We start from the raw sequence: 18,493 nt of genomic DNA on the forward strand, positions 1-18,493 counted from the left end.
CCGTTATTGCTTCGTATCCTTATATAGAGATATTTGTCGTGTGGGTGTTAGCCCTTTTTTTTTTGTTGTCCGCGGGGGGTTAAAGGTTAAGTCTTTGTTTTATGGGGGGGAACGGCCGGTGCGCTGGGGGTCGGTAAAATTTGGTTTGCGTGTCCGTTTGGTTATATTCTCTTTTTTTTTTAAACAAGACTTTCGTCGTTGTTGGTCTCTGCGCGTTTCCGCTCCAGGCTTTCTGCACGTATCAGTTTTCTGTTCTCCTGCAGTTGCTCTGCGTAATGTTCGAAACGTTGTTTTGATCTTAGGGTTCGAACTTTTATAAAAACAATTATTGTCAGCATGCAGAGAATAATAAAGAACAGAATCGAGATGACTGCTATCAGTCCTTTTCGGATACGGTGCCATAATTCAAATTTTCCGAATTTAGATTCTGCCTCTTGATTCATCGTTACGGATGGACTGGCATCAGTAACTTGAATTCGAGTGATCAAATCGTTAATTGAATTAATTTTTTCATATTCTTGTTTCTGATAAAATTCGTGATGATTTAGTTGATAATTTGCTTCATTGTCGTTTAATTCGGTGAACTTTGCTGTTAGTCGGAGAGTTGATTGGTGAATATTTGGGTGCACATACGCCCAGTCATTTAATTCTTTCTTCCACATAAATGTTTTTCCATTAAAGTTTACAATTCCATCTTCCCAAAAACATTCTGAGAATGGGTGTAATGAGAATCCGTCTCTGCCGATTGTTTGATTGTCGTAAAATGGTTCATATCCACAGGCTGTTTGTTTTGCTCCGATGGTGATATTAATTGCACTGCACTTTTGTACAAGAAAAGATTCGCCCATAGGCTTTAAACGATGGCACATCGGTAGGTTATTAGCTCTTGCTGCTAGTAAACCACTTGATTCTGATATGAGAGACGTTGCTTGACGTGCCATCTGTAGGTTATTGCAGTAGATGCGTTTTAATTCGTTTTCGATAATATTCTCATTTGTCACTGATTGGTCTTCTACGTATTGGTGGTGTTGTAGCAGAAGGGATTCTTTTGTGTCCACACTTTCTGTTATATTCATTTCTGGCATTCCGAATATCCATTTCTGGTGATTTTCTCCGGAGCAAATGTTCATAAATACACTTGAATTATCGTTCATTTGTAGGCATCTTGTGTTTCCAGTGATTTCTAATGAGTCTGGGTCCCATTTCAGTGAGTACAAATTACTACATTCATCCATGTGATGAAAGAATGGTGACATTGCGATGCATATCTTTTTATCTGAGTTGTTTTTGGGTATTATATTTAATTTGTTATCTACAATTTTAAATTCTCCTCCGGTCAAGTTACTGCACTTTGACGGTGTTCTAATTTGAGGGTTCAAGCAATATTTTGTTTCTACGTTATAAATGTGGGACCAATTTTTATTTTGTACTTGGAGATATGCGCCATCAACGTTTTTTAGTTTGTGGAGGGTGAAGTCGCAGATGTTTTGCGTTTCCGCCGTATAAATGTAGTCTAATTGTCCTGGGGCATCTACTAATTTGTAAGTGTTGTCGTCTATTTTTGTGATCGTGCCTGTGCTTTTTCTTTTTCTTTTAATCTTACATTCTTCTTCTAGATTTCTTTTTGGTTGTATCCATACAATGACTGAGTCCTGATGGTACACAAAAGTTTCTCTAGGTTTTTCTTTTAAAATTCCGAATGGAGATGTAGTTGGGCAAGTTGCACAATCTTTTTTCAATGATATCTTTTGTATCATACAATTATTGGATGTGAAAGATACTTTTTGCATCCAAACGCCTTCTCCGTTTGGGGTTGACGTGAATGAAAATTGATTTTCGTCTCCAATCATTTCATTTTCTCCGCATCGTTTAGTTTGTTTCATTCGCCAACAGTCGTTTTCGGAGAGATGCTGTATTTCCGAGGAAAATACAGTATCAAAACCTCCGAAAAAGAATCCGTCGATCGTTTTTCTCTTTAGCCATGCTTTACAGACGTACCCTTCCCATGACATGTGTGGTTCTTCTTTTACGAAGAATTGATAATCTGCTAGGATTGGGTCGTCTTTTTTCTTATTTCGACAATATTCAGGTTTTTCGGTGTCCATTATTCCAATGAATTTTGGTTTCTTGCAGTCGCATACTGTGATATTTAAAGATGAAGATGGGGTGATGTAGACGATGATGATGATTAGGATGATGATTGAAATGAATTTTGCCATCTGTAATGATTTCTTGATTAGTTTGGTCTGAAACGATCTGGCATGCGGATTGTTTTTCTTAAAGAGTATCTGGGCTCCTCTGACAGGTTAGGTTCTTTAGTGGGATTTTCACTTGTTTTTCTTTTCTTTTCGTCTTGTTTTACTTCTTCTGGCTTTTCTGCTATCGATTTGTGTGTTATGTCTTCTGCCGTTTCTTCCGGTGACTTTCTTTTGTGAAAATGTTTCATCCTATCCGCATGTACTATCATCATCTTTTTCCCGTTGTCTGCGTATATTTTATAGTTAACATTCCCTTTTCTTTCTTTCACAGTATAGGGGCCCTCCCATCTCATGTTGAATTTTCCTGGCGTATTAGCCATTTCTTTTAATAGGATTTTGTCTCCTATTTTAAATTCTATCCTCTTCGTATTTCTGTCGTAGTAGGCTTTTTGCTTTTCCTTAGCTTCCTCTAGCTTTTTTAGTGATATCGAGTGCATCGTACCACATTTGTGAGAAGATCATATTTACATCAGTCATGTTCCGGTTTCGGACTGGTTTAATCATATCTTGGGGCTCGGTTGCTTCTCTGCCATACATAAGATAGAAGGGAGTATATCCTGTACTTGAGTGGACTGCTGTGTTATATGCAAATGTTGCTGATGGTAGAAAATCGGACCATGTGGTTGGCTCCTTCGATACGTAACTGGCTATTATATCCGCTAATGTTCTGTTCACTCTTTCAACCATCCCATCGCATTGGGGTCTATACGCGGTTGTTTTTAGTCGAGTGATTCCATATTGTTTATACATAATATTCATTAGCTCAGATTGGAAATTCGTACCTTGGTCGGTCAATACCGTTTCTGGTACTCCATGAATTAATACTACATTATTTACAAACGTTCTTGCTACTGTCTCCGCTGTTTGATCTGGCATCGGTGCTGTGATAATGTACCGTGTCAGATATTCTCCCATTACTAGAATATATTGGTTTCTTTCTCTTCCTGATTCTACTAACGGTCCCATGATGTCCATGGCCATTGTCTGCCATACATCTTTTGGGGGAGGAATCGGGTTTAGTGGTGCCTTATTTGCTCCTACTGCTTTCCGTTTAGCGCAAATTTCGCATCCTTTAACATATTCTTTGATATCTTTTCCCATTTTGTGCCATTTAAATCTTCGTTGAATCCTTGCTGTCGTCTTCTTTATTCCAAGGTGTCCTGCGTATGGACTGTCATGGAATCTTTTAAAAATTTTCTCTTTTAAGGATTCCGGGACCAGGATTCTTCCTGCAGATGTACCTAGTAGGCCATTTTCTAGCTCTACTACTTCTTCTTCATCGTTGTACACGTTGTCTTCATCTGTAAGATATCCTTGATCACTGTCTTGGGGGCTGTCGTCGATTGCCTTATCCCTAATCGACGTATTATCATCTTCTGTTTCTGATTCATTAATTAATTCTTCTTTCATTTTCAACATTTTCTTATATTTTTCGCGCGCGCGCCTGCAGTATTTATCTTTCTCTTGTTCCTCTGCGAAGTTTATGGTTGTCAGCGCATTTATCACTGGCGTTTGCTCAGGTTGCGCCTCTTTATTGCTATCTGGTTCTGGAATTCTACTGAGGCAGTCTGCATTTTGGTTTGTTTTTCCAGATCAATATTCGATATCAATATCATAATCTTGCAGGCATAAAGCCCATCTAGCTAGTTTTGCTGAAGTATCTTTCTTCCTTAATAATTCTCTCAATGGTTTGTGATCACTTAATACTTGAAATTTCCTTCCGTATAGGTACGGGTAAAATTGTTTCACCGCATGCACTATTGCGTACGCTTCTTTCTCAATGGTACTCCAGTTTTTCTCAACATCATTTAGATGTCGGGAAGCGTAAGCGATGACGACTTCTTTTTCTTCGCCCTCTTCTATATGTTTTTGGCTTAAAACTGATCCTACACCATATCCAGACGCATCTGTATGAATAAGAAACTCTCGCGAAAAGTTCGGATAGCGTAGGATTGGTGGATGGATCAGACACTTCTTTAAAAATTGGAAAGCTTCTTCTTCTTCTTCCTTCCATTTCCATGGGTTATTTTTCTTTGTTAAAATTGTTAGTGCATGGGCTCTATCAGCAAAATTTTTAATAAATTTCCTATAATATCCGGCTAGACCAAGAAAACTTTTTAATTGGCTAACTGTTTTGGGAGTTGGGTAATTTTCGATTGCTTTTATATTCATGGGATCGGGGGAGATTCCTTTTTCTGAGATTATATGTCCCAGGTATTTAACTGACGTTTGCAAGAACGTACATTTTGACAATTTAATTTTTAGTCCTGCTTTCTTTAGTAAATCTAAGACAATATCTATGTGCTTGATATGCTGCTCTATAGAAGTGGAGTATATGATAACGTCGTCCAAGTAAACTAGTGCGAATTTTTTAATTACTGGTTGTAAAATTTGATTCATCAAACGCTGGAATGTAGAAGGGGCATTCGTCAGACCAAAGGGCATTCTATTATATTCATAGTGTCCGTCTTCCGTCGAGAAAGCGGTTTTCGGCCTATCCTTTTCGTCTATCTCAATTTGCCAATACCCGCTGATCAGGTCGAGTGTCGAGAAAAATTTTGATCCGTAAAGGTAGTCGATTGTTTCATCGATTCTTGGGAGGGGGAATTTATCTTTAGTTGTTGTTGAATTTAGCTGACGGAAATCCATACAAAAACGGTATCCTCCTCCTTTCTTTTTAGCTAGGTGGATAGGTGTGTTGTATGGGCTTGTACTTGGGCTTATAATCCCGCAGTCAAGCATTTCTTTTACTTCTTTTTGGATAACGCCTTGTAAAGCTCTTGCTTGTCGTCTAGGTCTTTGGTAAACTATTTGTCCTGTTGTTGGGATTGAATGCTTACTTCCTTCTGCTTTTCCTAGTTCGTATAAATTTTCTGCTGTCATATCTTTATATTTATCTATTAGCTTCGTTATCTTATCCCTATGGATTTCTAAGTTTGGGTCTTCTATATTAATTGTTGCTGCTGTCGGTTCTTTTACTGCAACTTTTACTCCGGCTAATGTTATTTTATAATGTGTTAATCTTTTTACTTCATCGTCTATTGTAAACGTTTTGTTGTTAATTGTGTAAGTTAACTTTCTTGTTTTTCCATCATACGTGACAGCGTTTCGTGTTATAAAATCCATTCCTAACACGCAAGTTTCTGTTAGATTGGGTATAACATAAAACTGTTGATAAATCTCATCCTTATTCGCGTCTAGCTTTATCGGTAGGTCATATATTCCTGCTATGGTCATGCTTTTTCCACAAATACTATGGAGTTTTTCGTCCTCCGATTCAATTTTATTCTTTGTTACATCCTTGGCTAATCTTGAAAAGAAATATTCTGAAATTGCGCTCACTGATGCGCCAGTGTCTACTAAAGCTTGGGTTACTACATTATCTATGCTGATTTCTACATGAAAAAGTCTATAACTAAGGCTATTTGGCTGCTTTCTTCTTAGCTTTTTTAGTTGGTGCCGTTCCGCCCAGTTCCGTTGCGGAAATTGTTGAAATTTCTGTTCCTTGGCTGATTTGTTCTCATGCCAGGTTGATTTCGTCTGTACGTTTGTTGTCCGTTTTGACGTGTATTTTGTTGTGCGAATGGGCTTTGTTTTGCCCTCCAGCACTGTCTTGCCAAGTGGCCTTTCTTGTCGCATACGTAACATCTTCTAGATTCGTATTGCTTTTGATCTCCCCAATTTGATCCTTCGCGGTCTCCTCTGTACGGAGTTGGTGTGTTGTATCTTCGTCTATTTTCGGGCGTCTGGCTTCGGCTTCTGTTGGGTGATTCACTTGCGAAGCGTACTGTTCTTCTTTCACGGTTTTGGCTGGGCCATTTGCCGTCTGTATTTGAGATTGCCAATCTATTTAGTGCGTTTATAGTTTTCTCTTCTAGTTGAACGGCTGGTTGAGAAATCGGTGTTGTCATCAGTTTTTGGATCAGTCCTTTTAGGTTGTTTATTTCTTCTTTGGTTTTTTCGGCTTCTTCTGACATTACTGTAACGGCAGAAGACAAATCTTTATTCTTTGCTATTTTCTTGATTTCTACAACTTTTTCGCATTCTTCGGCCAGTTCTACAGTTTCTACATATGTTGCATCGTGTATATCGGGCCTATTCCAGACGAGGTCTGATATTTGTGTTTTGAGGCCGTTTAGCAAAACGTCTTTCTTTGTTTCATCGCGGAGTGCTACCACGCCTGCGTGATTACTTGTTGCTGCGTTAACGCCGTATGCAATTCTGTAGGTGTCGTCTATTCTGGTTTTAAAATCTCTGACTCGTTCTTTTTCTTCTTGTTTTAGGGTCTTTAGTTGTTCTTTCTTTCTCGCTTTTGTCGTATTGTCCGCTAGGCCGTCTAGTATTGCTTGTTTCCATGCTGCATAAGTGGCTCTTTCGTCGTCTGTTAGGGAATCGTTGAAGTTAGCAGCTGATTTGCTCATTCTTTCTTGGAAAAAATGTAGCTTTTGCTCGTCCGTCCATCCTGCATGTGTCGCCATACGTTCGGCTAGTTTGAACCATTCTTCGATCGCCATTTTTCCTTCGATTTCTCCGGTGAATGTTGGTATCTCCTTCTTTACGCTTTGCGCATTTATAAATACTAGTCCGGTTTCGAGAATTTCAGCTTGTCTTTCTACTGCTGCTTGCCAAGCGTTTACGGCTGCGTTTGTTAGGGCCATCTCGTCGTCGTCGTCGTCGTCGTCGTCAAAAATATTTCCGGCTTGTGCTCTGTATCTGGCTATTTGTTGCTGTTGTTGTGCTTGATGTTGCATGGGCGGCAGGTGCACTTGCCTGGGGGGTTGTGGCTGGACCTCTTCTTCTTTAGTTTCGACTCTTGCTATATTTTCTTTTGGCTGCTCTCCCTTCAGGGGTTGGTTTGTTTTTGGTTTCTGTTCTTCCGTGTCTCCTGTGTCTCTGTGTACGTTACACTGTCTGCACTGTTCTTTGTCAGTTGTTATCGATAGTACGATGGGGGTGTGACACTTTGCGCACTCTGTTTTCCTTTCCTCTACTCGAGTTGGTAGGGCTGTTGCTCCTTCTTCAGTCTCGTCGTTTGAATCGAGTAAGGTTACTGTACGTGGGTTCGCCGTAGCGGCGTTAGTTTGATTAGGCTTGTCAGGGCCTTGTGATGTTGCTTGGTCTGTTTGTTCAACTGCTCGTTTCTTTGTTTTATATATGGTAACCGTTGGGTCTATCAATTCTGTGTATTTAGCTCTCAGGTTCTTTATGTCGTTCTCTAGATTTTCTATCTCTTTTGGGTCTCTTTCATTTGGTCGGGTGGTTTTGTTTAGTATATATTGGATTCTGATTTCTGCTGTTGATATTTCTGTTTTAATTTTATTTTTTAGTTTTTCTAATTCTTCCGGGGACAATATTTGTTTAGTTGGGGAAACTACAGAGTCGCCTTCTTGTGTCTTAGCCTTACGGAAAAATTTTGGTATTTTGTGCATTACTTACATTTGTGTTGTTCGGATTGTCACGTTCACCAAATGTAAGGCGCTTTTCAGGGGCTTGTAAAAGGCGCGCTTACTTCAAAGAATAACTCGGATTGTTGGGCCGAACTGAGTTTATTATTTAACACTGCACAGAATACAAAAAGGAGTATTATAGAGATCGACTCACAACTGGAGCCACAAGCAGTTGAGGAGTGAGGGGACTAGTCTAACTCTTGGAGGGTGCGACGGGAGTTTATATACTGATTCCCGCGCGGCCATATTTGAATAGTTGAACGTGTCGGCCATTGCAGTGATTCCAAAATGGCGGGACAAAATGATCATGGCTATTAATAGAAAAGGAGCATGAAGGGGGCGGGTTTACATACGGTACATACAGTAGACGATATGCACTCTTCTGGTCAGTCTCGGCTGCGCATTACACTTTCTTCATTTGTTGAAGCTCTTTCTGCAACAACGCATTTTCCATTTTCAAGTAAACTATTTTTTAGTAGCTACTTTCCTATTTTAAATACCTTTTGCACCGCCAAAACAATGTGCCTTCGCTAAGTTCCTCTTATCTTCTTTAATCGTAAAAATATAAAGTATTTCCTTTCCTCCAATCAACCTCTTCTTCTTCTGCCACAAATTTTGATTCTCAAAATACGTACGTTGGAAACGAAGAGTTTAAGTAAAGGTGGGGTGTTACTTGTTAGGGACGAGAAATAAGAGAAAGAATCTGCTGCCGGCTGCTTATCTTCGTTGTTGGATTCAAAATCGGTGACGAGGTTGGTCGGTAAAGAAAGTTTTTCTCCTTTGATCGAATATGCACATGTGGCAAATCAAGAAGCATCACTTGTCCAAATCTTGTCTTTTTGCGTTCGGGCGTGGTTTGACAAAAAACTTGTTTTCATAAAGTGGCTTGATGGTCCAATTATTGACAAAACAAATATGTCTGTTGCAGATGATCGAATTAAGCCATTGTCAAATTCGGAAAAGATCCACCCATCGCAAGCGAAATATTTGGGGGGCATCCATCCGGAATGCAGAAGGCACCACCACATATTTTACTTTCCTTTTCCTCCCTTTGGATTGTCATCAGCAGTTGCATCACGAAAACTGTTCAAACCAATTAATGCTTACATCCACAACAAAGCCATCAGAATCCAAGGGGGGTTACTGGTTCACTAAATATTCCCTCAACTGTTCTTCTGGCTCTTGGGGACCTTGATCTTTCTCTTTCCTGGCTAGTTGATGGTGCAGGTTCGGGCTCGGTGTCTTGTTCTGATTCAGATGAGTCGGCGACTACTGTCCATCCAGATTTCCACAGGTCTAGATCCCATATGTCTGCGCTTGCGTTTAGGAAGGGTGATTGTTCCATCGAAGCTCTTTTAGATGCTGATTCTACGGACTTCTGGACGGAGTCTATTGTGAAAGATTCGATGGTTGTTTGGATGATTTCAGGGGAGGGGATACCTTTGGATTTCAGTTTCTTGAGGGCAGCCTCTACCAACCGTGTCCGGTTTGTGTAGGTCGTGCGTTTTTTTTAAATTCCAGGCGGCTTCCTCTCGGATAGCCCATTTGACATAGAGTAATCCAATTTCAGCCGAAGTTGGTCCGTCCGAGTTGCATTTTTTGGAGTTTCCGCGTGTGTTGTGTGAGTGTTGTTCGTCTTCGTGGTATGGTTTGGCAATGCATTTGTCGATTTCGGGGGCGGTGTAAAGATGGATTGGTTTGAAAGGGCGAAGAAAGTTTGCTATTGTGCAGCAAACAACTTCCTTGTCTGTCTTTCGTGTAAAGGAAATGAGGCGGGGCTGGGCAAATGTAAACGATTCTCCTCGAATTGACCGGTACTTTGTAAAAGTCCCGTTCAACCCATTCAATTCGATTGTCGTCGTCTTCCATTGACCCGTCCTGTGAGACAGAAGGAGAAGCCATTGTTTGTTTGTAGAGAGAAAAATTGGTGCGTGTGGATGGTTTGGAAAAATTTTTGTGTTGTGTCGAACGTTTTTTTGGATGTGGGTTTATTCTTTTGGTTGGTGTTTTTTGGTATTTTTTGCTTGTGTATTTTTAAATTAATGTGTGGATAAGGTTAAATGGTTGATTTTAATTTAATTTTAATTAAGTTAAGTTAATTTTAGTTAGTGGTGTAGTGATGGCAACCTAGTTTTTTTTGAAAACTAGGTATTACTATTACTAAATACCTAGTATTTGAGAAAAAGTAGGTATTACTAGGTAGTAATACCTAGTAACAAAATAAATTAAACTAGGTATCGGAAAAAAAAACTAGGTTTTTACTATTACTAGGTATAAACTAGGTAACTAGGTAAAGTAACTAACTAGGTAAAAATACCTAGTTACCTAGTTACCTAGTTTGGATATTTCTCTGTTTATACTTCGAAATTACATAAACAACACAAATAAAAAACTTGCATCTGAATTTTTTTCTTTTTTTTGCAATTTCTGTCCCGCTAAGATCAATGATAGGATAGAAAGGACTAACGACTAAGCGATAAGAACGGAAATTGAAAATTAGAGACTGAGAATTCAGATTCAGAAGTCAAAGTTTTTGTTGAATCGGCAAAGTGTTTGCGATTCTACCAAGACAGGGGAGACATTTATTTTCTTGCCTTTGCAAGAAAGACCACTACACGAAAAAAGACGCTCTGCAGAGGCAGAAGTAGCTGGCATGGCGAGATACTGCACGTAATCCCCGATTTTCAGACATTTTAGGGCGGGGCCTGTCAGAATTGTGAAGTTGAAACTGGAAACAGAGCCATCTAGGCTCTCAAAAGTAGCTGAGCGTAGTAGCTGACACACTCACTAGAGCGCTCATTCCAGTTTCCAAATCGGACCACGTTTACCCTGAAACCGGGATTGGGAAGCCAACACAGCCGTGAACCGACCAGGCATCTATAGCTATGCAGAAACCAAAGAAGCCTAGTAAAATGAAATAAAAGCAGAGTTGCCATTTATTTGACAATGCTGCAAAAAAATGGAAAATACCTAGGTAATTACCTAGGTAATCATTTTTCAAAAACTAGGTATTACTATTACTAGGTATACCTAGTAATAGATTTTTTCCCGAAAACTAGGTAAAAGTAGCTGAAAAAAAACTAGGTAACTAGGTAATACTAGGTATTACTACCGAGTAATGCCACCACTATAGTGGTGTTTGAGAGTCTTGTGATTTTGTTGTTATTTCATGTATCATTTGGTAGATTCTCCGTCTCATCAGTTGGGATCTTTCCATAGTGCAGCAGAAGCTGCTGCTTTGTGAGACGACATTATGGCCTAATTTAATTACATAAATCCGTATCTGGTCAATTGAAGGGCCTTACTGTATCGATCTGGCCGAGTATTTTTAATATCATCATAACATTCTGTAAATGTTTTAACCATATTTTATTTAAAGGAATCAAGCAGACAAAATCGGAAATCACGCCAAATTTGGAGGTCCGTATAAACGCCCCCACGGTACCGAGCCAGACGTGGCTTTCCATAATAACCACCACCCCATGATTTTAAAAAATCTGTTCGAACCTTCCTAGGAAGAAAAAGACAACTTTTGTCACGGGGTCTCGAACTATTTCCCTTGAAGTTTTGCTAATGGTGGTTTACTTCATTTTTCTTCATTACAATTTTGAGCGTTTTTCTTGCATTACTTCGCTTCCTTGGCCACCATGTCCCCATGGATGCCTCCAATCCATAATTGCACGTTTTAACAATGCTTCGTAACTCGGCAAGCTATGAGTCAAATGACATGCTTGGCTGCTGCTGCCGCTTGTGGAAACAAAAACGGCTAAATACTTTAATTTTAAGTGGTTCAAAATATCCAGTGAATTTATCAAGGACTGGAGAAATCTTCATTGCGTCCAGAGGGTCAGTGAATGTTATAGTCTCATAGATTTTTATTATGTCCCAACCGAGCAGAGACAGCAGCACACCTATAGCAAACACACTTCATCTTTTTTGGCTTTGCGTGCGGCCAGAATGAACCACTCAAATGGTTGCCGCCACTGAGAGGATTCCAGGGCCAGGTTCGACGCCGTAAAATTAGTAGGAGTTTTAAAGTTACGCGAATTACGGAAATGGCATCCACCCACATCCCAATAAAGCTCGAGCTCTAGTTAATTAAAAACAAACAAATATTACGAGGTTTTTTGGCCTGGCTTCTAATTTCAGAGGCTTTATTGCAGATTTTGCGGCTTTTGCAAGCGAATTTTAAAGTTTACCCAAGAAAAACGTGACACGGAATATTTAAAAGACTTCTTTTAGACATTATTTAAAAGACATTTAAAAGACTGTTGGAAGTTTGAGATCTGAAGTTATTCCTTGTGCAATTCCTGCTCATCCTGTAACTTTTATCCCATCCCCTCCGCCTCATCCGGTGATTATGCCCTTTAGGCCTTTAGTTCACCATCACCGCCACCCCCGCCGATGCCTCCTTGTCCCGTTCTTCTTGGAATTCCAAGCAGTTTTTCTAATCAACCTCCACCACCCCCACAACTCCCATTGATAACCAATGAGCCATTACAAGCTATCTCTTGCATCACTTTCGCTTCTTTCCCTCCGCAACCATCATACCACCACCCTTACCATTTTCTGCAGCAATAACAGCCCCGCCTCATCCTGCGATTAGATATGTGGCCTACCTTCTCCACCTGGTCCTCCTCCTCACGGTGGCCCAGGTACAAATTCATTTTCAAGAAATTAAGTAAAGTTAATGTTTTTTTTTTATTATTTATGTCATTTTACTTTTATGAGCAGGAACGATAATTCCGCCTGTTTTACCTCTGTTCGGACTGTTTTCTTCTGCTGTTGCGTCCACTACAAACTGTTCTTCGAATTAATAAGCCGCTGAAAATTAATGCTAAAATGAAAACTCTTAATTGGACGAAAGTCACTCGAGTTGAAGGTTATAAACTCACATTTAATTATTTCACACTGTAAACCTTTTTTAACTTCTATACTTATTAGATGCTTCTATTTGGAAACAAATCAATGCAACCATTCGGGAAAAACCTCCAGTCACTTTGCGAACAAATTGAGGAGCTTTTCTGCATGGAACCAACCATCAATATTACTTCTATTACAAAAAAAGGGTGGAGAAAATTTCAATAAACAATTGACTCCTGCTCTATTAGACAGCGAACGCAGACTAGCAGTCAATATATTTCTTAATAAGCAGATCAAATTCCCCATTGCCGAAATTTTAGATCATAAATCGATGCGATGGAAATTTCTTTACTATTGTACATCTTCATTGCCTTCAAAAAATTATTCCAAATGCAGACGAGGTACACCGACATTTTTCAGATAAACATTCAAATTTGTTCAATTTTATTATTAGGCCTACCGTATTAATTTTTTGAACTCCAACGCATTTGTAGATTTTTAAGTTAGAGAATTATAAAGGAGATATGACCATATTAGGTCCTGCTGAACAGTTTCTTCTTATCATCGTGTAGCTTTTGTTTGTTTTCACGAAATCACTGGCGTCAATCTCTCTCACGAAATCCGCAGTAAGGGTTTCGACCCCATTCATTACTTATTGTAGAAATAAAATTTTTAACTCTACCAGTTTATATATTTATTTTCATTTAAATTTTCTTTCTTTAGAATTGCCTATCATCATAGTCGCCACCAGAAAATGACGTTTGGTGGAAATTTCCAGCCCATTATGACTAAAAATAAAGATGTTACTTTGGTATGATCTTTATACCATTGTACCATATTTAATTTGTGAATAGAAACAATTAGAATTTCTAATAAATCAAGTAGTAATAGCGGCACATTTTTCAAGGCGTTTTAGTAAATTTCTACAAATGAAAAAAAAAGATTGGGTCGTCAAAATGCAGGGCCAGCCAGTTGGAGAATAAACAGTGGTGCAAGGTACGCAGAACGTAGACGCAGAAATCAATTCTTCTTTTTTTTTTGGCCATTAATTTTCACCCGGCCATTTGAACAGATGATGTTCCGGCAGAGGTAAAAGACTAGAAATAAAAACGAAAGCGCCGAAAACAAGACAAAGAGTAAAACGTCATAGAGATAGCGCTGGAAAAGGGAAAGTTTGCGCGAAGCTATACGAAGGTGAGGTGCGCCCTGATGCCGGATGACGTACTCGATCCAGTAGACGGCCCGGTCCAATGGACTTTCCATTTGATCCAGAGCAAGGGCCGATACTTGCTTCATTTTCTCGGCATATCTATGACACAAATTTGTTAATTTGGATTTTATCATTTACAGAAATTTGAAATTTACTTGGGATCTGTAAGGATTCGCTGGATGGCGTCGAATAGAATCTCTTCCGACATACTGTCCATATCAACACGAATGGCGTAACCGTCGTCGTGGGCCTTTTGGGCGTTGATGGGCTGGTCGGCAAAGATGGGCATAACGATGAATGGGACGCCGTGGTAGACGGCCTCTTGGTTACTAAACAATCCGCCGTGGGTGATGAACAAACGGATTTTCGGATGGCCCAGTAAATCCTGTTGAGGCATCCACGGAAGCAATTTGACGTTGGATGGAATGGAATCGTTTTCCCTGGGTTGGTCTTCCCATTTCCACAGAACCCTTTGTGGTAACCGAGCGAATGTGGACAAAAATATGCGGCGGAAGTTGTTCGGCATGTCGACGCCTTTCAGAACTGAGCCAAAACTGACAATGATGAATCCAGCATCACCGGAACCGTCGACAAACGACTCCAAATCTTTCGGCAAGGGTTTAGGGGGGACGCAGTGCAATCCGCCGGCTTGGATGATGGCCGGTGACAATGGCAACTGATAATTGATGCTGGAATGAGTGTTGACAATCAATAAACTCATGTAATGACGTTCAATCTCTTCAATGGCCGGCAGGTTTTTTCCCAACATATTATGAGCCATCCGATCCACCACGGGCATAATTAACCAATGACGAAGGTAAACCCCACTGATAGTGGAAACAGAATTGACTGTTCGTTGCCAGAAATTCATCTCGTCGGTAAAGCTGTGAACGACATTGGGAACGTGATCGGTGGCCAATGGAGATCCGAAGGTGTTGAGCAGCCACGGCACTGGGGCAACGCCGCTCATGTAGATGAACGGCACGTCGAACATAGCGACCAGTGGCAGGACGCAATCGTTCAAGTAGCCCTCGATGACGATGATATCGAACTTTTCGGCCGTGTTGATTAATTGCTGGAAAACCGGATCGTTGTAGATTGCGGTGCAATAGTTCTCCATCTTCTGAGGGAGTTGCGACAGAAATAGAAGCGGTTTGTCTCGAATGTTGAAATCCACTTGGTGATCGGTGCTGATCTTGTACAGCGCTGGCGAGCTGCTCAATGGACGGAAATTGATCGTTTGGTTATTAGTCGCCATTTGCTGGTTGTTGTGGTTTAATCCGCTGTAATAGGTGACAAAGTGGCCGCGATCGACCATCGCCTTCACCACCGGCTTGAAGAAATTGCTGTGACTGGGAGTCGTAATGGGCGACAAGAACAAGAGGTTGTAAGCCGACAATTCAGGGATCACTAATAGACCTACCAGTAGGTACCAAATCGTCAAACTAATCTTTGCCACATATCTCATTCTCGTTTCGAATTTAAGCAGCACAGTATGTAAATCGAATTGATTTGAAAAGTTTATAAAATCAGACTAAAGATAGTGACGTCCGTTTGCTGCTTGCAACGAAATAAAAACAACCAAGCAACTGTTCATTTATATATGGGCTAGTCTACATCAGAAAAAAGTGAAAAACAGGTTTTTACAAGGCTATAAGTCGAATATGCAGCTGCAGCTCCAGTTATTGATTGAAAATTTAAAAAAAAGTACAAAATGTCGTTTGACGACTTTTGGCAATAACCTACCTTTATACGTACTAGACTCCGCAAGATAAAAATCATGTAACATTAGACATTTCTAATTTTCCAATGAACGAGTTTTGTATCAAGGAATGAAGTGTAGGTTTCTTCGTCATTTTCTGGGGCAGTGAAACTCAATTTTCTGCTTTGTGCGATTTCTCGCCTGCTATTTTTGATTGGTACAATGCCCTCAAAAATAAAGCAAATCAAAAGATATAGAAAGTCTTGATTGGCGAAACTGACGAGTAAAATTAATGAGCAAGTGCTTCTACTGTTCCCCGACTGTTCCTCATATATATAAGGTGCTAGCAAATTTACTTTCTAAGGGAAAGTTATCCGTCAAGAAATTGGTTTAAATTTTCGGGAATAGATTAAACGTGCTGCACTGCCGCTATGGCCGAGTGATTACAGGCAACTGTATATATCCCACCAAAATATCCCGAGTTCGATCACCATCAATACTTTCAAAGACATCTCGATATATTCTCGGCTTGTATCGTTCAGACGTATTATCCGATGAACTCCTGATGATGTTGGTTCGTATGGAAACAATTCACTTGGTGAAACGCCAGCAAGCGGTTCATTTTGCCCGCGCGTGCAACATTGTGCGTTTGTGCCCAGTCAATCGACCTTGCATAAGTCGAATGGTGTGATGAAACTAGTTGACGCCATATTCAAAATACCTTCTCTTTGGCAGTATATTGAATAAAGAAACGATATGTAATAAGCAGTTAGTAATTTTGGAACCGGATTGAAACTGGTGTATCCTGTTTCAAACCGTGATGGCCCTTTCTTCTTTCTCTTATTGTTTTCTAATTCCATTTCACGCAAACATATAAATGAAAGATTAATAAAAGAGACTGGGTATATTAGCGTTGTGGTAATACAAGTCATCCGTCAACTCACATTAAAACAATAAGCTATTATACTTTTGATCCTGCGCAGAAAATGACAGTAGGCTAAACAAATATGTTGGTTGATAAGAAAGTGGCTGTTTTATTACCCACGAGCGAATTTTCTATACTACATGAAAACAGAATTGGAATCCTCACATAATACAATTGGTATGTTCCATTTACAGCGCAGCAGAGAGAAAGCTTAATTCTTCTTGTTTTTCGGGTCACTAATGTTATTTAGCCGGATACCAATATAAGAGCAACAGCGACGAAAAAGTCGTAAGACCGCAAAGAACAAAAAAAGACCAGAAAATGCGACAAACAGCAAAACATCGAACAGACTACGCTGGAAAAACCAAAGTTTGCTGCGCGAAGCCGATCGAAGATGGGGAGCTCAATGATGCCGGATGAGTGATATGACATACCCCGATAGATAGATCCGGCCCGCGGCATCCAGTGGACTTTCCATTTGATCGTGGGCAAGGGCAGAGACTTTTTCCATGTTTTCTTTATATCTAGCTGCGAAATATTATAGCAATAACTCAATTATAAATTCAGCCCAGCAACATTTGATAAATGAATCGTAACAAACTTTGAATTGGTAAGTATCAAGTGGATGGCGTCGTAAAGAATTTCTTCCGTCAAATTGTCCCAATCGAGTCGAATGGCATAACCGTCGTCGTGGGCCTTTTGGGTTTTTGGCGTTGATCGGCTGGTCATAGATAACGGGCAAAACGATAAGCGCCCCGTGGTAGACGGCCTCTTGGTTACTAAACAATCCGCCGTGGGTGATGAACAAACGGATTTTCGGATGGCCCGGTAAATCCTGTTGAGGCATCCACTGGAGAAATTTGACGTTGGATGGAATGGAATCGTTTTCCCCGGGTTGATCTTCCCATTTCCACAGAACCCTCTGTGGTAACCGAGCGAATGCGGACAAAACCATGCAACGGAAGTTTTCGGGATGTTGACGCCTTTCAGAACTGAGGCGAAACTAACGATGATGAATCCAAGATCAACGGAACCGTCGAAAAACGACTCCAAATCTTTCGGCAAGAGTTTAGGGGGGACGAAGTGCAATCCGCCGGTGTGCAACTCATATAATGACGTTCAATCTCCTCAATGACGGGCAAGTTTTTGCTCAACATTTTTTGAACCATCCGATCCACCACGGGTGTAACAAACCAATGACGGTGATAGACGCAACCCAGACTGGCTAGGGAATTGAGTGTTCGTTTCCAGAAATTCATCTCGTACCGGGAAATGGTCGGAGGCCAGTGGCGATCCGATGGCGTTGAGCAGCCACGGCACTGGGGCAACGCCGTTCATGTAGATGAACGTCACGTCGAACATAGCGACCGCCAGCGGCAGAAAACATTCGTTGGAAATGCATTCGAGGATAATTAGGTCGTAATGTTCATTGGAAACGTTCATGAGCTGGTGGAAAACCGGGTTACTGCTGTATACATGGCCTTACAGAAGACTTTCAACATTCTCGGATAATAATCGAAGAAAAGGTCAAAGGGCTTTTACCGATTTTGGAACTCAACTTGTTGGTCGATGCTGAATATTTCCATTGGTGGTGAATAGCACCTTTTAAGTTTTTTTATCATGATTGTGGCAGTTGCTGTTGCATCTGCCCCCCCCCCCTTCGCAACATTCCTCAATATTTCGTCACCTTGCATCTTCACACACAGTGAGTAAATTAAGCCCCCTCAAATTCTCTTTCAATTTGGCAAAGTTTTTGCCAAATGGAATATCTGTCTTCAGCAGCCAAGGTGGTAGTCTCTGACGTTTGTCACCTTTTTCCATAACAAGTTTCCCAGCATAATCTTTCCAGTTTTCATCACTAGAAACCTTTCCTTGTACAAAATCTGAGAAATCGGGTCCTTTTCTAAGCGTTCTAAAATTTTAAAGTACTTGATGCCGCTTGAAGCGGCATTATTTGCGCTTACTGCTGTCGAGATGTAGTACTGTACAACAAATTTTTACATTTTATTTCATAATTTTTTCCTCATAATAAAAATAGTGTCCTTCCACAACATATTTTGTTGTGTCCGTGTCCCATTTTTATTGCAA

The 18,493-nt window shown here is 40.3% G+C and overlaps 1 protein-coding gene and 1 pseudogene across 1 annotated transcript; both read right to left on the reverse strand.

Annotated features, from left to right (window-relative positions):
* Positions 1–13,371: 13,371 nt before the first annotated feature.
* Positions 13,372–15,335, reverse strand: LOC124320837 (UDP-glycosyltransferase UGT5-like). Its single transcript, XM_046783739.1, has 2 exons — positions 13,934–15,335; positions 13,372–13,877 (listed from the first exon to the last, which is right to left on the reverse strand). Exons 1-2 carry the CDS (start codon positions 15,244–15,246, stop codon positions 13,589–13,591), a joined length of 1,602 nt encoding a protein of 533 aa, XP_046639695.1. The 5' UTR covers positions 15,247–15,335; the 3' UTR covers positions 13,372–13,588.
* Positions 15,336–16,616: 1,281 nt separating this feature from the next.
* LOC124321934 lies at positions 16,617–18,356 on the reverse strand (annotated as a pseudogene).
* Positions 18,357–18,493: the final 137 nt, after the last annotated feature.

The sequence above is a fragment of the Daphnia pulicaria genome, chromosome 1 (genome assembly GCF_021234035.1).
Source record: "Daphnia pulicaria isolate SC F1-1A chromosome 1, SC_F0-13Bv2, whole genome shotgun sequence".
Taxonomy (NCBI): domain Eukaryota; kingdom Metazoa; phylum Arthropoda; class Branchiopoda; order Diplostraca; family Daphniidae; genus Daphnia; species Daphnia pulicaria.